Source organism: Trematomus bernacchii, unplaced genomic scaffold (assembly GCF_902827165.1).
Source record: "Trematomus bernacchii unplaced genomic scaffold, fTreBer1.1, whole genome shotgun sequence".
Lineage (NCBI taxonomy): Eukaryota > Metazoa > Chordata > Actinopteri > Perciformes > Nototheniidae > Trematomus > Trematomus bernacchii.
In genome coordinates, this window is record NW_022988050.1 from 14814849 (window position 1) to 14836686 (window position 21838).

The 21838-nt window shown below is 39.8% G+C and overlaps 2 protein-coding genes across 3 annotated transcripts in view; both read right to left on the reverse strand.

The window, feature by feature from the left end:
• The window catches only part of LOC117473417 (inhibitor of nuclear factor kappa-B kinase subunit alpha-like), a gene marked incomplete in the record, with an annotated part of 13444 nt that extends 2151 nt beyond the window's left edge, over window positions 1–11293 (reverse strand). The window contains 19 exon segments of the mRNA XM_034118990.1: window positions 781–928; window positions 1668–1773; window positions 1916–1965; window positions 2659–2768; window positions 2858–2919; window positions 3030–3181; window positions 4013–4136; window positions 4333–4435; window positions 4930–5124; window positions 5289–5424; window positions 5840–5947; window positions 7947–8071; window positions 8297–8386; window positions 8464–8552; window positions 8652–8721; window positions 9924–10041; window positions 10263–10357; window positions 10571–10689; window positions 11172–11293. Of these exon segments, the coding sequence (XP_033974881.1) occupies window positions 781–928; window positions 1668–1773; window positions 1916–1965; window positions 2659–2768; window positions 2858–2919; window positions 3030–3181; window positions 4013–4136; window positions 4333–4435; window positions 4930–5124; window positions 5289–5424; window positions 5840–5947; window positions 7947–8071; window positions 8297–8386; window positions 8464–8552; window positions 8652–8721; window positions 9924–10041; window positions 10263–10357; window positions 10571–10675 (1986 nt within the window).
• A 2605-nt stretch (window positions 11294–13898) lies between these two features.
• The window catches only part of LOC117473711 (PH and SEC7 domain-containing protein 1-like), an 83399-nt gene continuing 75459 nt past the window's right edge, over window positions 13899–21838 (reverse strand). For both annotated transcript variants that reach the window (XM_034119474.1, XM_034119475.1), the window contains 3 exons: window positions 20622–20766; window positions 19050–19193; window positions 13899–18123 (listed from right to left, as the gene is read on the reverse strand). In XM_034119474.1, the coding sequence (XP_033975365.1) occupies window positions 17851–18123; window positions 19050–19193; window positions 20622–20766 (562 nt within the window). In that variant the 3' untranslated portion in view covers window positions 13899–17850. The remainder of the gene's footprint in view (window positions 18124–19049; window positions 19194–20621; window positions 20767–21838) is intronic.

Below are 21838 nucleotides of genomic sequence, written 5' to 3' on the forward strand. Positions count from 1 at the left end.
AGACAGAGAGAGAGAGAGGAGAGACAGAGAGAGAGGAGAGACAGAGAGAGAGAGAGGAGAGACAGAGAGACAGAGACAGAGAGATAGAGAGAGGAGAGACAGAGAGAGACAGAGAGAGATCTTACTGATACATGCAGGAATAAGAAACATTTCCCGCCCAAGAAGGAATGCAGGCAGCTCCTCCTCCCCGTGTTTATGTTTGTGTGGATTTACAGAAGCAAAGTCTGAGGAGGAAACAACAGAAACTACCACAGCTGACTAACAGAGACGTTTTAGGATAAATTCCACTATTTTGATAGTTACAAAATAATATAAATTACTTTTCAAATAACAGTTACCAAGTTATAGATCATTCATTTTAGATTTGTAATGTCATGTTTTCCTTATATGATAATACACTTGACTTTGCTGGTTTTAAACTGTAAGTAAGACAACACAAGCATTTCATTGACATTTTATTGACCGTATCATTAATTGATTAGGAAAATAATCATTAGTTTAGCATTCGTAAATATAACTTGGGCTTACAAATAGGACATTATAAAGAAATGTTTTACGACATTATGAGTTAGAATGTATCAGTTGATCCAGAACATGTTCCGCGGTGAAGTCAAAAACAAAGAACAACTACTTTCATCCCTAGGACAACGCAACATGGTTTTGCTCTGAATATTAAAGCCCTCAGTGAAACCAATATCCTTTTATGTCTGTACTAGAGAAAGCTTAACTACAAAAACACAACTGTTAAAACATCAAAATAGAGAATGCAGAGTCACTTACGCAGGCGATCTTCAGTAAATGCCAGAACTCTCTTTGTCTCTTGATCTGCATCTGCATCACTGTGTTGTCGGCGTCCTTGATGCTCTCCAGGGTTTTCTCAATTCGTGGAAACAAGTCAATGATCTTCTGTTTGCTGATCAGGATCTTACTGTTCGGAGGAGTTAGCAAAGGGCAGATGTTAGCATACAGTTTTAGCATACAGCGTTACTGCTGTTTAGGGCTGTACCGAGCTTCATTCACAACATTGACTTGATGATTGAGTCAACATTCCAACGCTGAGCAGTGTTTTTGTTTTGTCCAATTTTAGTTTGAAGTTGTTTTCTCTGGTCAGTTGCAGATGAGGATTAGATGATGTTAATATCATTAGTTATAAACAACTTGTAGAATTAGATTGCAGTGGTAGTTTAGCTGCGTAGGATTGTTTTTGATTGTGCAATCTGAAACATTTCCAATACCTCCAGAATGTTATGCTCCAAAAGGCAACATTTATTTAAAAGAACAACGCTGCAATAATTCCAAATGTCACAATATGTTGTTATCTCAAGCAATCCTCGACTTTAACCCGTATGTGTGAGCCTTTAAAAAGGTTTTTACTGGAGTCAAAAAAAGGCTCTCTCTTCCGCTGTAAGCACACAAAGGCTGAGGAGTTAGAAAGTTGATTTCATAAAAAAAAGGAAACATTTAAACTGATGAATTCATTTATTTAAACTGAGGATTTGGTGAAAGAATTGTTATAAAGTGTGATGAGATCATAAGATATTATAACACACGTTCCAAACCCTTTGATTCAACCCTAAAGAATATATTAATAATGGATTCTAAGAAGAAAGAACCACAGATCTGAATAAACACAAAAAGTCTGTTGGAGTGTTGGACAGTCCTCTTACCTGAGGTGTGTGTACAGATCTTTGAGGACCTTGTCTTGGTTCTGCACCGTCTGAATGATGGCCTTCACCATCTCAGAGCTGTCGCTGCTCACATCTGTCTCAGGTACTGACAGGGAACAATAAGTTCAGTACTGAACGCACATTTAAACTTCAACAGAATCATTTCTATTTGGCTTTTTGAGGAGAAGCAAGCTATTACATTGGTATTGTAACATTTAGAAAGACAATACATTTTACATTGTTCTTACTTTTGCATTTCATCTTCATTTGCTTGTAGAGCTCAATCGCCTTTTCTTCTCTGCAATAAAATGAATCGATCACATTTACATACTTTCAAGACTCATTTCTACATCATTGCTTGTGCTCCAGGAATGACATATTTGACCTTAAAAATGGAGGTGACACCACTCACTGCTCATACAGCAGCACAGAGGAGCATTTTGTTCATTCCCCACAAATTGATAAAAGCCATTTTTGTGTATTGTGTAAACTTTCCAGGAAGGCCTCTGGGATGTGTATTACTTAACACTATTGGTGATTTGACTTTCACCCTACACCCATTAAGCCTAAGAGTGGATGTTGTTGTTTTTTGTCACTTTCTACAAAGTAGTTAAACTCAATAAAATAGCTGTATCCATGTTTAGGATCAAAAACTCATGACCAAAATGGGACAAAACCCAACAACCCAACATCTTAACTCCACCTACGTTTCCCGTTTTGATTGGATGAAGACTTTGTTCATGTATTCACTATCAATTATTTTCCACCATCCTTGGAAACTTTTTTTAGAGAACACAAGCAGCAAAAAGCTAACCAATCCAGATCTTGCAGTCTTGACATGTATCTCTGTAGCCCTGACAGGAGGAGTCATTGAAAGACCCCTGGTTTGGTTCCTGGTGGGGACCTTTGTTGCACCCCTGACACTTTGGCATTAAAACTCTCGACATCAAAACCAATCATTTCTTGTGTAAACGACCACAGCATAACTCACAGCTGCTCCATCTTGTCTCCTTGGCGCCGAGCGTACGGACTCCTCTGAAGCTCCACTATCTCCGAGTGCAGAGCCATGATCTCATCGTCCAGATGGCTCACCTCCGCCACCTGCAGGACAAACCAGGAATCAATCACCAAAAGGATTGCAGAGAGACATTACAGGCCAAATTCCTTTACATTTTGAAAACAAGCCTTACCTGTGCAAAAGCCGCAGCTCGTTCCTCGTTCTCCTGCCAGGCCTTCAGCATTTTTTCAGAGGCTTTAAAAAAACATACACAGCTCATTAAAACAAAACTACATCTTGCTCACTTAAAACAAATATAGCCATGTAAATGTTCTCCATTAGAGGGGTATTTAGTGAACACTCACAAATGCCGTAGTGCATCTGATCGCTGTATTTCTCCAGGTCGTACTGGATGCTGCTCTTGAAGAAGTCCAGCTTGGCCTTCAGCTGCTGAGAGAAGCCGAACATGCTGTTCTTACACCGGGTCAGGTTGGTGTTGTAGCGCAGGAGACTCAGCCTGGAGGGAGAGGATGGAGACCATTTAGAATAGGAAAGGTTTGTAAGGAAGATAAAAAGCACCATTACAGGCTGGGGTTAAATCCCCTGGTGCAAAGCCTCTGATGTGTCTGGTGGCCACATCAGGCAGAATGAGCAGTCTCTGCAGGTGTGTTTGGTAACAAGGCCTGGGACCACTGACTCTTATCCTGTTCCACATCCATTACTTTAACCCACATCTCTTCAATCTCCCCATATGCAGATATTACTTGTACTTGACATTCTTAGCCGTGAAGTTTTGTACATCCCTGGCCTGGACAATATTTTGCAGTCCTGCACAAACTTTCACTTTTTCATATCTTTTGTAAATGTCTAGATTTGAGATGTTTTTGTCTCTCAAATATTGTGCTGTGTTTATTGTAGAACTGCAACAATGAGTCAACAAATCAATATGTGGATTGAGAGAAAAGAAATCTCTTAAATTAACTAGTTTTATATTATTAAACTGAATACCTTCCCACTTTGAAGTGTCAAAACAGGGCTTTTAAAGACATCACCTTGGACTTTGAGAAACTGTGATGACATTTCTTTCACCATTTTCAAACATTTCATAGACAAAACAATCCATTTCAAAATATCCTGGCAGATGAAACAACAATGAAAAATGGTGTTAGTTTAGTTTCATGCAACAAATCACCATGACAAAGTACTGGGATGTGCAAAGCTACTTGGAAATATAACTTTCTTCTGATTTATATGAAACTGTTTAACTAAAAACAAATTGTCAATAAAAATAACAACAAATGAATATTTGTCATGTTGTTGTGGATACCAGATGTGTCATGTGACTCACATGGCAGCCCTCTGTCCTTGGAAAAGCCTGCTGTAGTCATCCTTCAGCCCACAGATGTAGCTCACTGCTTCTCCCCAAACCTTCTTCAACACCACCAGAGGCAGCTGGGTCTTTGCCTCTTGCACTGCGGAGTTTAAACAAGATGAGAGTCGGGACCAAATAGAATCCGTCAGAGAATCCTTTTTACATCCTGACAAGCTAACTGACACAGGAAAGAAATGTTATTTTCTGATGTGTTCAATATAACGTATGCATGTTATGCTTCGAAGTAACAGTTGGCTTCTTTGTCTCAGCATGAGCACACCTTACAACAGACTCACCTATAGTGTTGACTTTATCCGGCAGTTGTCTGGCGCTAAGGGGCCCGGAGTACTTGGTGATGCTCTTGTCAAACAGGTAGACGATGTAGCTATCCCAGCCTCTCTACACAGGAGAGAAGAATATACACACTTATACAGCCTGTAAGTGCCTTTCCTGTCACTTCAAACAGCATCATGGACTGATTCAAAGTCCCTTAGAGCACATCCAGTAGGCTTCTGTGAGCCATGATACCTGCAGACACAGCTTTAACACTGAGAACAATATTTTAAACACCTTTGCCTGTCTTAAGGGTTCTAATGGGAGCCCTTAAAAGGTTAAAAAAAGTTTGCTTTATTAGCAGAAGGAAACTGGTAGGGAAGTTGCAGGAAACAACAAAGACAGCGGCTAGACTTCATTTGGGTCCTTAAAATCATCCAGGACACCAGCTAATGAAGGTTTTAACTCCAACAATTAACCTGAGCCTTTCCTTCAGTATAAGAAAATGAATGGTTTGGATGTTAAATATAAGTTGACTGAAGTTTCTAAGGGTAAAGAGGAAAGTTACAGCAGTTAAGTGTGATTCGGCTGTTATCTAAACTGCATTAAAGTGAACGTACCACTCCATCCAGGACACACTGTGCAGCAGGCTTCCTGGGGTCCAGGGACACCCCCGTCTCCTGCAGCAGCTCCTGGTTCACCACCTCGATCTTTGTCTCGGCCTCGATGCGCATCTGCAGACTGTGGAGACTTTCCTCTGGAGTCAGCTGGAAGGAGTGGACCTGAGCTGTGGTCATGTTCAGGATGTGGACAACCTGGAGAGAAATTAAACATTCACTGAACTGTTTGGTAAACTGAAGATATATATAAAGCACTCCAACTCATCATTGACAGTTCAAAGAAATCCAAAATTGATGCTGATGACGTTGTCATTTTTATCCAAGGCTGAATCCTAAGATAAACTCAGTCAGTAACTCACCTTCATACTCAGTATCTGCTCCAGCACATTAAAGCAGGAGGGCTGCCTGCTGTCAGGGTTGAGTTTGCCTCCTCGCTGGACAGGATCCCACTTTAACATGAGCTGCAGCAGAGATTCCAACGGCTCCAGCAGTGTGCTAAAAACAGCAAATAAAAGATGTGTTCAAGGAGAGAAATAGATACTAAACACTCTCCAAATACTGAACTTACAGTTTGCAACAATCCATATTCATAGTTTTTAAAAAGGGCTGTACTTAAAGTGATTTTCACTTTATATTCCTAAGCGGCCACTGCGGGAATCTAATTCTACAAATAGTATAATACTAATAATAGTAATATAACAGTGCAACCTCATTTTAACTGTGCCGAATTAAATACCAACTTTAAACACAAGGAACAGACATGAAAAACACATTGTCGGCAGCAAAGACCATGCACTGCAATCATTGTATTTCATGTCAATGTACATATTGACAAAAGGTTATAAGCTTTAAATTATTTGATCAGCCCTAGTCTTTGAAGAGATATGTTTGCCAGTCCCAGGGTCCTCACCTGCTCAGATTGTTGGGGTAGGGGAGGTGTGTGGAGAAGCGGACTTCCCCGTTAGGTTCCTCTACAGCCATGATGTCTTTTGGACCTTTATTCCTCACTTTGCTGGCCCTGTGGATGGGAAGAGAAGAGATGTTGATGATGGATGACTTAACATCTATAAACAAATGCTTTTTATTTTATGCCACGCACAAAAGCATAGAAGTAAGATGGAAAATGAAACATTTCACAGTGTTCACAAACACTGAGTGAGGAACTTTCTTTCATTGGGTTTTTGAGATGTTTTCCTTAAACACAGGGCTACATTTTTTATACATGAATGATGATTATTGTTAACTCACTAGGTGTTGGGCTGGCTGCCACACTTGTATTTTGTCAAGAGGTGAAAGGTGAGATCCAAATGTTTTGTTTTATTTTTTGTTTGCCAAGTTCTCATTTCTGGGATTTGGCTCCACCTGCTGGCCTTTCCTGCTTATTATTTTTCGTGCCTCAGTGTTCTTAATTGTGTTGCTTTCATATCTTATTGACCTAAACCATGTTATTCGACTTTCTAGCAGAAATATTACAGGTGTGGGACCTAATATACTCTTAATGATTTTCAATGCTGTATACTGGATCCAATCACAAGTTGAAAATACTCCAACTATCAAATGAATTGATTGCAACACAAAAAACATACTCATGGATTACCGGTATTATCATTACCTACCATCTGATTTATTTGGGCGACACCAGAGTTTCCGTTAGCCGGTAATTACCGGACTTTCTAAATCTCTCCGGTCAAAATGTTCGGTCAGTTGCGCCACTTATGTGACAGACAAGAATAGTCCATTCTAATGTCTGACACTTAATGTGGAGATAGAGATGTCCTGTATGGGTTGATTGTGCGTTGATCTGTTGGTAATGCCTCGGGGGTTCCGGTGGGCATGTAAACAAATGCATAATGCTGCGCTATACTTTGCGGCCTCACCCGGTTGCATAGCAACGCTTATTGTTTAGGTGTCTTGATAAGCAGGTAGTCATATCATTAGCTAGAACTAGCTAGATCTGAGCGATATGGACATAAACGCGAGTGAAGTCTAATCTGACGGGAGAGAGAGATCAGCTGCTGCTGACGGGTCGACACGCAGCTCTGCATGATCACCTGCAGCGGTGAGCGGAACAAAACACACACTTCAGGTTAGAAAATCACACTTAGCTATTTTAATTACCTCTCAAACTACCTAAACTAGTTATAGATACGTTTAGTTTTACTGTCGAGTCACTCATTACTGGATCCGCGAGCTGCATGATACTGACGGGCTGTCAGGAGAGAGAGAGAGCGCTCCGTTATTCCCGTGTTATTGTAAGTTACTGTACACTTTTGAATAATGTAGTTAATCTACAATAATTAGTTTGTTTAATATCGAATCATATCAATTTGTTTTAAAGCTCAATAAATAACAAAGAAGACCTTTGACCGGCACTTTTCTCATTTTGTCCGGAAGATTTCAACTTTAACGGACATGTTGACCGGCAAAAAAAAAATACTAACGGAAACTCTGGGCGACACCCATCATGTTCTGGGTTTTGTTACTGCAATTGCCATAATTTGGGGGTTTGGGGGACATAAGCAAGTAAATATAATGTTGCCGTGGAGTCAGTTGACCTAGATAGCTGTGTATTACAACTTTTGAGAGGCCTGTTTTGACTTAATAAGGCTATTATTTGATGTCTGTGTGTTCAGATTTGATAGAGTTGTTACTCAGATGAGTTTTGACACAGAATATGAAATGGGGCACTGAGGGTATAAGGTAATTAATTTGTCTCCATGAGCTGAGTTTCACACCTTCTGCTGCTGCAAACACTCACTGTGTGTGTTGGTGAGTGGCCAAACTAGCAGAGACACTACAATAAAAAGTGTCCCGTTGTTTTTAGAACACCAGCGTGAACACGTCTCTTTCACCTCACTCAGCATCTTTGCCTCAGCTCCTCCCTTTGCTAAGCCTATGCTCTGAACTGACTTCTAGACTGTCTTGATTTATGAGCTACTAAAGTCTCTCTATCTAAAATAAATCACTCCCGCTCGACATGTAGATGTCCTAATGTTTTGCTACTCAGTTCAACTCACCACTGTACAGGCTGCAGGTTGTGCAGGAATGGGCGGAAGCCACAACTGCATTCAAATACCATGGTGCCAAAGCTCCAGAAGTCCACCGTTACAGTGTATGGCTTATTCTCAAACAGTTCAGGTGCCTGCAGAGAAAGCATGCAATTCAACATGATTAATTTGATCCACAACTATGTTATCTTGCATTTTACATTTTGCATTTACATGCAAAAAAAACGATATAACACACAAGCATAACAGGACCCCTTTAAGGCAGTAGAAATATTGAATTATTCTAAAATATAATTAGGATGATTCATAGAGCTAGTATTATCTGATTGTAAAAACAAAAATTGTCTTGGTTTGCTTACCAGGTACTGAAGTGTGCCAACGAAGGAGGTACACAGACTGCCCTGGTCCAGGTCTTTAGCGTAGCCCAAGTCAATGATTTTGTGAACCAGCTGCAGAAGAATTATATGTTAATAAAACAAAGTTGATTTACTATGTGAGGTCAAACAAAACAAAACTGTCAGTTTACCTTTCCGTTGATATCTTGCAGCACTATGTTTTCAGGTTTAAGGTCTCTGTGTATGATCTTGTTTTCGTGCAGATACTGGATACCAGATCCTGGATCAGAAAAAAGTGGTTTAACCGAATGATGATGATGTTCTAATAAAGTACACATCTGATTGAAGAAGCCTCACAAAGAGAAAACATTGGTCTTACCAACATCATTGAGTAATGAAAGCACTTCACTCTCTTTCAACCCGCAGCAGTTTTCAGGTTTGCTCAGCAACTGTAACCCACACACATGTAGTTCTGTTACATCTGCATTTAATCTACATTACATAAATAGAAAAACACTCTCATACAACATACTATGGTTGTAAACTCATCTGTTTATCTGATGGAACTTTAAACATTGGACGTCTGCACTTTGACGAGTTTTACAATACTCTAAGCCGGGTACATTTGAAATACGTGTATGTCTGCACCATAATGGCCTCAATGAGAGAAAATAAATATCTGTTCTTCTCCCTCCTCTTTTAATCGGAACATTTTTCAAACTGTGCATCATAGCCAATATCGAAATGTATAAGACGGACCTAGCCCTGTAGTCTGCTGAGTCTCAGCTGGTAAAACATCCAATTGATCTCCTTATGCCCTCCTATGTTTGTTATAAAACAACCAAACGTATATTTAAATTGATTCACTACATAGCATTCAATTTGATTACAGCATAACATGCTAGATCCGACAATGTCAGTTGAGAAGATCAACGATTGATTTGCATATTGTCAGTCAAATCACTGCACCTTTTTTTGCTGTCTCCTTGTACACAGTAAAGCAGGAACAACAAGCATGACTTTACAAACTTTAAAAAACAAAAATTAAACCACAAAACTAAATGATGAAGACTGGAGGGAGTGATAGGAATGCAAAGCAGCATGACCAGACAGTGATACAACTTCCTCAACTGCCGTGTGATTTAAACCTCCCTTGACAGCGCTGTCAGCAACCCAGCAGGAAAGACGTTCTGTGGTTGCTTCTAAACTATGATCAAGATTTATTTTTAATAGGACTGCCTTGAAGTCTGATATTTTACCAGATGATGAACAAAAGCATTAAAACAGGTAAAACATGTTGGCTGATATAGACGTTTAGTGTGGGGCAGCTACTCTTCCGATGAGCTGATAATAATTGGGCTGGGGTGCGTGTTTTTTTTTTTTTTTTTTTTTTTAAAATAACATTTGCAGGTAGGGGGTCTTGTAGAAAAATAAATCAGTAAAGCCGTTTCATGGCTAAAATAACATGTGAGGTGATTGGTTTGAGGTGTATCCACTTTTGAGTTGAACAGTTCTGTTTTCAGGTGTTAAGATTATTTTCTCTTAGCATATATTGAAAGATAAGAATGAAAAAAATGCAAATTCAATTTTAGATTTATCTTGCTTTATGTGGATGTGTTATTTCTTATCTTCCTTCCTAGGTGAACCTCACCTTCCTTAGGTCTCCCCTGGAGCAGTACTCCATGGCCAAGAGTGGAAGGTCATTTAAGGCTATGTGCCTCATTTCCTCCGGGACATCTCGGGCTGTTACGACATTGATGTTATTCAGCCTGGAGAGAGAATGACAGGTCAATGCTGCATTACTTTTTATTGGCCATACAGATGGTGCTAAGTCATCCACTGAATGTCTGCAGTTTTTAATTTATAACAAATTATCACTTTGAATAAGTATGGTCACTATGATTCCAGGAGAGCACAGTATAATGTTGCTATAAATCAGTGTGAAATTTAAACAAGTAGTATATAAGAATTGTATAAAAATAAGACCGACTTTTTCATGATCTGGATTTCTCTGCTCCATCTGTCCTTGTTCCTTGGTGTGAGCTCCAGACGGCACATTTTCACAGCTAGTTTTTCATTTGTTTCCTACAAAACAGGAGCCAAAAAGTCCATTATTGTAGAGCATAAAAGCTTACCCCAGAAATAGCAGTTTGTGTGTACCACCCTCATAGATGTCACAAAAAAAAGAAAACTTTAACAATCCAAATAGGAAGTAAGTTAATAGGGATGCAGTTATCATAGTGGTTGTCTTGCAGGGTTTTAGTGTTCATTGTCAGGGTTATATGGCTCTAAACTCACATGATGTTGGTACAGGTAAACATGGGCAAAACCGCCCATTCCCAGCCTCTCTTTCAGCTCCCAGTTTCCGCAGTTCTGGTTCTGCCTGAAGGGAGGTTTCTCCATTTTTGTCACCCAGGCTGTGTATAAATGACATGTACATGACACAGTTCATTTACATTCCATTCAATTTATTTTTAAGGCATTTATGGTCACAAACAAATGGCGACGTTTGAATTCCTACATAGCTAGCTTAGCTAAATACAACTAAGGGCCGTGGCTACATCCTGGAACAGTAATGTCAGATTACATCGTAGTTTGCCCAATACCGAAGTCATGTTGACATATTGTGAAGATTTGGTACAGGTTGCCACTTGAATTTAAGGTAGCTGCTAAACAAAAACACTCACTAAAAGCTTTTTATTTATTTGTTTTTTTCAATGGCTAACAGATAGCTAGCAGCAACGTAAATAGTTTAGCCAACCAACAGCAGCCCAGTACATTGCAGGAAATAGACGTGCCCGGCTCCTCTAGCATTATGGCTGACAAATAAAGGCTTTGACGCCAGTTAAGTGACATTTAAATGAACGTTTCCGTTTCTAAAGCGAGTTTTGAGACTTACGTCGTCTTTCTATGAAAGTGTCATGAGCTGTGTTTCGGTAAAACTGCGTACTGTCCGGTTGTTTTCGGTTCAATGCAGCAGCACGGTGAGAATGTGTACTTTCCTGGGTGACGTCACCAGAGTGCCCGGCTGTTGAAAATGAAACAGTGGTGCGATCGATGACACAAACACCTGCTGCGTTTGGTTTAAAGACACCATCAACCAGTTATGACCCCCAAAAAATTTGTATTTCCTTCTCATATCCCTATACCTCCCTTTCAGATGGAAATCGTGTACTTTGTACTCCACAACATATATTTGATAGTTTCAGTTTATTTGCAGATTCAGATTATCTATACACATCATTGCATTAATAAATGCAATAATGTGCATTACTTAAAATGTGTCATTCTGCCTAATGAGTAATCACCTGATTGGCTCAGAGTAAGTTGCTTATGTTTTCGTAAACTAGAGTGGAATAACAAACACCAGTGTGATCTTGGTGATTTAGTAGTTACACAGGCGGTGCCTCCCGGTTGTAATTGTACAACATTACTTTTAAGCTATCCTAAAAAAGTCAGTGAATATTTTGTTTTTTTAAAAGACTACATTTACATAGTCAAAAGGTCCTTTTGTTCAGCCTCACAATGCTATTGGGTATTAAATGTGTGTATATGTCCTGCCCTCTGGCCATACACTCACACAACAGTTACACAAATACATTTAACTCTTCTCTGGTTCTGGCAGAAACAGTTATTTCTGAAATGTTTTGGGACACTTGGATGTATCCCTTTCAGTATGATAATTAGCCTATTATCATTAGCCAGACAGCATGTGTGGGTGTAGGTATTCCTTTTATTATAATAATAGGCAGTATTGTATGACTTGTTGCATGGGTGTAGGTATTCCTTTAATTATGATAATAGGCTGCAGGATGTGATCCAAAAAGGAGAAAGTGAGTTTGAGATGGAATCAGAGGACAGTGACACTGCTATGAGTAAAGAAGATGCAGATGACCCAATGACCGCCCAGTCAGTGATTATGTGGACATCGAGCCCAAACCAAATAAACACACCAAGCCCTGTGACAGGTATCGCTGGCTGAACAAATATTTTATTAGTCCCAATACTGATTTTTCTGGTCCAGATATCACAGAGGAATTCATTTACAGGTACACAAACACGCAATGCAGCAAGTGTGACGTCCGTCTGTGATTTTCCGACGACAGGAACTGTTTTTGGGACTATCATTGCATTACTATTTAATAAATGACTATTCATAACAAATATGAGTGATGTGTGATTATTATTCATGCTATATACTGATATAGGGCTAAGTAAGCAATACATCCTGCAAATTAATCCTTAGTTATTCAATATATTTATTCAGACAATGTGAGTAGAAATACAGAAATTCTGCTTTAAGGCAAACGTTGCAGTATTACAACATTTCTCTAAAAACGTACCAAAACGTAAACAATTTGAAAACTCTTTAATTTCTGCTCCAGAGGCTCCCTACAACATCTGAAAGGTAAAAAAAAAAAAAAAGCTTTACAGAGTTAGAACATTTTGATGTTAATACACTACTTTTTAACTTTTTATATTTAAAATGTTCATTCCTGTTTTTTAAATTAAAATATTAGATCCATCACAAGAGTGATATCCCACAAGTGGTTGAGGAAGTTTTCTTAATTCCATTGGGCCCCGTAGAGCCTGAATACGACCCTTTCTAATATCTTGTTGGTTTGAAAAGGCTGCATTACTTACAAGGCATTGCTGGAAACTGACCTAACTTGATTACCCAGGGGCCCACACCTGTTCCTGTGCATGCATTTGACTGGGCCCCAACAGGCCCCGTCAATAGTTGAATCCTGCCAAAGTATACTATAATGTAAGCCCTTATTAATGTGTGTAAATGATATGGATCCTTTACACAGATAATAAATAATGATGGTGATAAATAAATAAAATATCAGGATTTTAAGGTCTCCGTACACTAATGACAACAATATGTAAATAGATCATTACCAGTAAACATCTATACATTTACTTGAGTGAAAGTATGTCAATATTATCATAAATATGTACATTTTATTAAGCCACAAAATGGCCCCTTTTCCTGTTGTATGATTGTATATTATATCATAGGATCATTTTTAGTGTTACTAAAGGATACAATATATTTGAATGTGGCACCTGGTCAAGTTGGAGCCACATGGATTGTATATATCAAAACAGTGAATTTATATGCTTAATATTTTCAGAGAAAAAGATAAAACAATTGTTGAAAAAAATGCCTTTGAAATGTAGCGGGGTCAAAGTATAAATATTCAAAGAGTTTAAAGAGCATATTGTGTTTACTTTCAGGTACATATATTGTGTGCCTCTAACTGTAATGTTCAAAAAGCTCTTTATTTTTCTCATACTGCCTGTGCTGCAGCACCTCTTTTCACCCTCTGTCTGAAACCAGAGCCCAGTCTGCTCTGATTGGTGAGCTGGCCAGCTCTGTTGGGATTTGTGAACTGCTTAGAGATGTCCCGCCTCTTAGCCAATAATGTACTATGTAAAGTGGAAGTGTGTGGGAGAGAAACTCCCTCTGGAAGGAACACATGGATTTTAGCCTTTGCGGACCATTTACATGCACTAAAAGCTATATAACACACTACTACAGGAAAGGGAAACTTCAAAAAGTACAAGTACAAGTACCCGTTGCAATGTACATTCCACACAATGATGTTCGGACACAGTAAACCTTTCAAAACACTTTTATTTTCATCTTCTATGCCTCCCAAAATGAGAAGCTCACAAACAACATTTCCTTGGTGAGTTTAAACAAGGCAGTGACACGTGTAGCTCACTGTATGTGTACCATTAAATGAACATTGCCTTACCTGCACCAGTCTAAAAAACACTGAGATGGATCAGATCAGACCTCTACATGTAAAAACATTTGTATGAGCTGGCTCTCTAAAACACAACAGCATACAACAGCGTTAAATATAGACATTTCCTTCATTCACATTGAAAGAAATGTAAAAAAAAAACGACCATGAGCTCAAGGACAGGAAAAAATATGTTGACCTACCTTAAATATTAACCCTTCATTTAATACTCTAACCATAATATAAATTAAAACAGGCCATAATATCTCATGCTTTATTTACATTCAGAGATGAGGCGTTCATGGGCAGAAATGAATGTTTTTTAAAGGACAGCTGCAGGCATGCACTGCTGCTGTAACAGAGGTACTGTACCGCGGCGAACACACTTCAACAGGGTGACTTTCACAAGAGCATCACACAGCCGTCACCAGGGGAACCAGCCATCTCCATGCTAACCAGCGCCATGGAGATCCTGCAGCTGCTCTTTGATGTAAGTGAGCAGTGATAACACATGGCAGGAGGAGAGGGGGGGAGGAGGACCTTGGACAGTTGTCAAGGTGGAGGCTCCTTTCATACTCCATCCATCCTCACTGTAGAGAGTCTACAGCCTGATCCCAGAATAGAACCATCAGTACCAGATCTGGTTTTGCATCTTCTTGTTACTCTTATTACCTATTGGGTAAATAATATATTTTCACTACAATGTATGCCTTTGAGATGTTTACATTCAGGTATTTTTTTGTTGAATGATCTAAAATCAATTCTTAACATTTTAAGAACAGTCTTCAGTCTGTGATTTATTTGTCTTGTTGACTAAGTAGAGACACTACAGGCACAATTTGATGCCTTTGAAAGTAGTGGAAATAAAGAATTCAAAATATACATTAAGCTATTTATATTTTTTATTTTAAATTTGAATCAAACATTTCAAAAGACTTAGGCCTAGTCTTGTCTTAATGTAAGTAATCCTGGTTATTTTTACATATTACCTTTTTTCTCCTGTAGTGTCTCCCCTAATCGGCTGGATATTTTTGCAATTATTAGTTTAGTTTGTGAAAAAAAAAGTAAAAAAATGCAACTTCGGACAGTCTAAACTGACATCATTTTTTAACCAACACACAGCAAATCTTTACCATTGAGAAGCCAGAACCAGAAGATGTTTGACATTATGTGCTTATGTAAATGGTGTGATCTCGAGTGAAATGTGAGAAGTACCGTTAAAAGCTTGAAATATTGGAATGCATGTGATGTAACTGAATGAATCAATTCCCCTCAGAACACCATGAATGGCACTCAACATGAGTCCGACTGCTCTTCCACAGATTGGCCACATTATAAACAGCAGACGCTATTAATAAACACAAAGCTGTAATGGCGCGTTACATAACTGGTGAAAGGTACAAGATGTCAGCTATGGCACATACACCTTTTTTTAAACCATCGAATACAAAGTGAGATCAGTGAGATGATTGAGGCGAAGGAAAGAGAACAAAAGCAAAGAATGAAATGCAGATGAGAATACATTATTTTCCTTATCAATGAATCGTTTAGGAGGGAGACAAAGCGAGAACCGAAAGGAACTGAAATTACGGCTTTTGTCGATCCTGCTATATCGCAACACCCTCCCATAAGACGAAGAAAAGAAGAAGAAACTTATAATGAAGTTGCAATAACTGAGAAATGTTTGTCATTTTTCATGAAAAATGACATGGATGAAAAGAGTTCGGCTAGGCTTAGAATATTAGATCATGAATAAAGAAATCACATTCAAAGATAACAACATGGGAACTGATGCCGGATGAAAGAAGCAACAAACAGGCTCCAGCATGCTCACGCTAACATCCACAGCGAGACACACTCAAACACACACGGACTCTACAGTTAATACAAACAGGTGTTGTGTCATTTAGCCCTGCAATACCCAACCCCACCCATCAGGTGAGTGGGATTATATCATGCATATTCACTGCAGGTGCAGCAGGTGTGTTTATGGCTGAAAAAAACGTGAACAGCTCCCCCTGCTGGTCGGATGCCGGCACTGCAGCTGCTCAAGGTGTCGTTCTAAAGCCTGAGTAGAAAATGGCTATGAGGCGTTTATGGCTACCGAAAACACCATAGGCTGCCAACACCCTACTAAATGAAGAGTTCCTTTCTTTTTTTTTTACATTCTCTACCTTTTTCATGCATATCTTACCCTGATCCCTTTAAAATCATGCTATTAAGTCATAGCCAACCATGCGCTTTCTTTGGATTACTGCCATCTGAAATCCTTACGTGAATTCGCTTTTTTTTTCTCCGTGTAATCCCGTCACAAACACCATTTCGATCATTTACTAATCTTTGATAGGTACATAGGCGTCACTGAAATACTCATATTGTGCTGAATTATTACCAACATGTAAGAAAAAAAACCAACAACATATGATTATCGTGTAGCGCTTTCAGGACTTACAATAAACGTGAAGTGCGGCCCACCGAACGCATCTTCGCAATAGTGTGTGTGAATATATTGTAAATATACCTTCATATATCCTACAATATAAGCTGCTATATATACAACACATCGTGGATGTTTTACAAAGAGCATGGATAACATATTTTTCCTTTAACATTTTCAATATCATATTTCATCATACACTTGACATACACAGGAGGAATAGGTTCAACAACAACAAACGACTGTAAAATACTGTAAAAATATTGAAAAAACAAGAACATTCAGGGTCTGCCTGGTGAGTGTGAAAATAGGCTATTATAAATGAGAGGCTATTACGGAGATAACACATGTCGGGTATGAAGAAAAAAGGACTTAAATGACCCCAGAGAACAACTTTTGCTGCTCTCAGTTTTTGCCCTTGAAGTAGTAAAAGGCTTAAAAGAAGCAGTGCTGGATGCAGGCATGCGGATCACTGGGGAAAACAACATTCGGCCAAGAAATAGAAAGAGAACAGAAGCACACCACGGGACAGAAGCCAAAGCAACTGGGAAAGAGATCTCTTTTTCAAGTAGAGCAAAAGAAAAAAGACCTAGATGAGATGCAGTTGCTGCATATCAGGAGTGAAGTTCTACTGACATCTATTTAGCCGTCAGTGCTGAGAGAAAGCGGAGCTGCACGGTCTAATCGCCCTCATCACTCCATCGCTATGTGTTGTGCACAGTGTGTAGATCCACCTTCAGTGAAATAGAAGCTAAAAGCTGTAATGTCCGGCCTGTGTGCGGGATGTGAACACACCGTGGTGATGTGGCAGAAAACAAGGAGCTGGACTGTAAATGGCTCCATAAGACCTGGTGATGTGTTCAGGTCCAGTGACTGATACAGCGCTCCGATCAGAGCGGCTGCAGCAGTACAACTGAAAACAAGTCGTCTTAAAATGTGATGTTTTAATAGTTTGGTCCCAAAACTGAGTGAAAAGTCAAGAGAAAAGGTGGGAGAACGTGGCTGGAGAGGTGAAAGAAGAGGAGAAAAGGAAAGAAGCTGGATGTACGTCCCTGTGTATGAGCACTTCTCCTCCCGCTCAGTCTGCGCTGCTCCCACAGACACATCGTCTCTGCAGATGTGTGACCTCCCACCTCCTGCACCCACACCCCTGCTGGTGCTCCTCTTCCATTCACAGGATCTGCACCTCCTCAGTCCCACGAGAAGATTGGGGTGCCGGGTAGGGCGTCATGGTTTTGGGGGAAGGGAGTGGGGTAGAGACCCTCACTCCTGCTCCCCCTTCAAGCAGAGCTCCAAACCCTCCTGGATCTCAAATAAAAACCTATGCAGGGAGACGGCCTGGCAGTGCAACGCTGTGCCGCTCCCGGCGCCCCCCCCCCGCCTCACTTTTTGACGGCCTGCCGGTAGCTGTGTCTCTGGCCGTCCTGCCGCAGCTTGCCGCTGCAGCCGCTGGCCCTGCTGCTGTTGCCCCCGTCCCGGGCGCTGCTGGCCTTGCTCACCTGGCTGGCCTGGCTGCTGTCCTGCAGCGTGGGGCTGGAGTGGGCCCTCTGCAGACTGTTGTCCTCCAGCAGCTGGGACTCGAACAGAGACAGGTCCTCCTCACCGCTCCGGATCTTAGCTCGCAGCAGCATGACGTACGTCCCGTACCGGGTTTTCTGATAAAGGCGAGACAGAACTGGTGAGTACGGTGAAACATTTCAACTTAAATATAGCACCATTAAACTTCCCCAGTTGAACACTTAGAGCAACATCATCATTCTAGTATTAATAGGTATCTGATATTTAAAGCATTACTAATATTTAGTAAACATGATACATGTCTTTGTTTGTTAACAGTAAAATAAACATTTATTAAAGTTTGTGAGTTTATCATTAATTAATTATGGTTATAATAATAGGTGTTACTGACATGTTATGTTTATTAAATATATATTTGGATCACTCTCTCTGATAAATACAGTAACAATAAAATACTGTCAACAGCTATTGGAAAAATACATTTTCTCCATGTTGTTAGGAATAGAAACTGATACGAATCAGACTACGAACAATATATGAAGAAACCTTTCAGTTAAAACATCCAGAATACAGGTTAATACAAAGTTGGTCACCATAAGAATAAAGATATGCATAATAAGTTGGTGTATGCAAGTGCCACTGAAGAGATTTAATGTCTCAGAGTATTCCAAAATCTTTAGAAGATACATACAGTATTTAATACATTTTGTAAGTCTCTAGAAAGGAAAAGGGTAATGGATTTAACTAATACATATATACACGAAACTCCCCCAGTTGTTTACTGGTATTGTATTACAACTTTGATTAAATTGTTTAAATATGCAAATGAGTCATTATCTAAGGCTAACCTTTGGTGTGGAATTCTACAGTCACTAACAGACATATGCAGTCAACTAAACCCAAAGGTGTGGGTTGGATGTTTTCTTTCCACTGCTATAAAGCACAATAGCCAAACAAAGTGGACCAGTGAAGATTGGACAGCTGAGAGGGCTGCAGTAATGTAATGATGATTTAACGCTTCACTGCATTTCCCATTCCTTTCTTTTATCTGTGTGCAGCTCACCTCAAACTCCAGGTACTCATCCCGCTGCCGGTACTCTTCCAGCTCGCGCCCTTTGACCTTGCGGTCGGGGGGGTAGGAGCGTAGCTCAGTCAGCTCAGTGGACAGGGCTCTGAAGCGGTTTTCATGGGATCTGACCTGCTCCTCCTGTAAGAACAAGGTCAACACGGAGACATGAGGGGAGGGGAAGCAAGGAGTACACACCTGCCTCCTTTCAGTTACAGTGTTTGAATGTTCTGAACTGAAATACCATCCTGTTTGTCAAGAGTATTGGTGCAACTGTGAAATTAAAAACAAATATCCCGTTCGAACAAGATGAGAAGAATAGAATAACAAGACAAAGAAAAATGACTTGTTATGACAAAAAGTGTTCTGAGAAGCTTTTCAGTTTCCCGTCACAACAGATCGACTTGAGGAGTGAAAAGCCTGCAGTCATAAACCACCAGTGACCAGCAGTGATTTATTACATCAGTGTTAGGTGGAGCGTTTAGTCATGAAAATATAATTCTAATTACTCTGCCGTCAAGTTATGAAAAATGATGTGTCCACTCCTTTTGAAAAGGACTTTTTTGAAAGATTTGTATCGCCTTGTTTTGATGAATTTCACAGGAGCCTGGACTTGACTCTGATCAGGTACAGCCAGTGGTGGAATGTAATTAAGGACATTAACTCATTTGTGATAGTTTTGTTTGTGATAAATGTAATTTGAGAGATACGTATTTGTTTCCCACCTTTTTTAATTACACCAAACTGTAACTGTAAATTGGTAAAAGTTTGTTTGAAATCTTTCACTATCTGATTACATTTTTGGTAAACAATATTAGAAATGTAAACATTTATGGGATGCCAGCTTTTGTGCTTTGCAGATTACAGTATTCAGTGTTACAGACATACATTTGCAGTAGTGGAAAGGAACAAGTACAGTTAGTCAAGTACTGTACTGAAGCACCATTTAAGGTACTTTTTCCACTATATTTATTTGATAACTTTAGTAACAAAAAAAAAATTAAGCTGTTTGCATACAAAACAAACGGTTCTATTCTCACTGTTTCCAGAATTCTAACAAACTAAGCAGTAATCGATTAATGGAGAAAATAATAGGCAGAATAATCCATAATTGAAATGATAATTTGTTGACATTGAGCTCAACTCTTTCAACTACATCGGTGAAATATTGCTTTAACAGTAAAGTATGAGGAATAATAATGTGGTTTTATAATATTATTTCCTTCACAGGGGACCTTAATATACTTCAAATAATTAAAGTACATTTTTCTTATTACACTAACAAACCACAATTTTCAATGCAGGACTTTCATTATCATCTGTTAAAGGGTATCTTTTAAAATCGGTGTAAATCCTTTAACCTAGCCAATGAACTGAACACTTTCTCATTCACTGTGAAAGCAGTTCACATTTTAGGGGTCATATAATGCTCTTTTCGAGGGGGGGGGGAAACTCGCTCTTGAGGGAACTGTGGCATTTTAGTCTTTGCAGACCATTTACATGATGAAAAAAACCTTTATAACACACAACAGGAAAGGGAAAAAGCACAATAGGGCCCCTTTAGGATACCTCGGACAGCTTTGACATGGTCCCAGGCAGCAGCGGCCGGCTGAACTTCTTCTGGGAGCCGATGGCGGCTGGGAAAGGAGGAGCTGAGAACATGGTGGCCACCGTGTTGATCCTTGTGATCCAAGACTGCATCTGCTCCGCGTTCCTGTGATGTATAACACACATAGAATGCAATTAGTAACAGATCTGAAACAGTAGGTACAACACACACTTATCAGCCCTCTCCATGCCCACATCAGCACATGGCCAGCTTACAGCATCAAAGGGATAATTATCGGAGAACGCAGCCTTGCTGTTGACAAAGAAATTATTTTGGAGCCAATTAATGCATGAGAGAAAATGCCCTGTTTTACACTAACAGACCCATTAGGGGCCCATGAGAAATGTCAGATTGGCTTAGACAGCCTTGCTTTAATTCCCCAGGGAGTGACGAGGATGGAGAGAGATGGAGAGACAGAAAGAGGAGAGGGAGACACAGAGAGGGGTACAGTATCTGGGACAAATGCAAGCTGCAACTGGAGCACAGAGCCTCCAGGGGGGCTGAAACATGTGGCCAGTCATGTGCCACTTGCTGATCAAACACACACATGCACACCTCCACCTTTCCCCTTAATATACATGTATGTATACAGTACATCCTGTGCATGTTTCATTGATCCGTGAGCTCTCTGGGTGTGTTCTGCTGAACACCATGTGCACAGCTGGCTCTGCATGCTGTTAGCTGAGGTTGGGTGCTCAGCTTCATTAGACAGCCGCAGTTACGCTACAGAGCTAAAAGTATGTGGACAGCGTATGTCTCTGCAGCTTCATCTTCAGGTTTCCAACGGATGCTCACACTCAGCCACAAGAGCATTAGTAAGTGTGTTTGCATGCATAAAACAAATTGGTTGCTAGCTGATTTTGTGTTAAACAAAAACATCTAAATTAGGCTAAAGGGCTTTTTTCCCTTCAACAAAAAGGCTGATTTTGCAAGTTATCTTCCGCCACCTTAATGATTCAATATTTTACCGCAGAACATTTGAGTACTTGTTAAATAATGAGAGAGAAAGTGCTACTCTGGGATGGGGGAGAAATCTGATTATTTATGAGCTGCATCTATATTCATATTTATAGAAAAGTGGTTACTTGATGTTATCTATCAACCCCCTTTTTGGTTGTAATTATCTATTGCATGTATTCATCTTGGATCATATCTGTAAGAGTGACAGGTGTTTTAC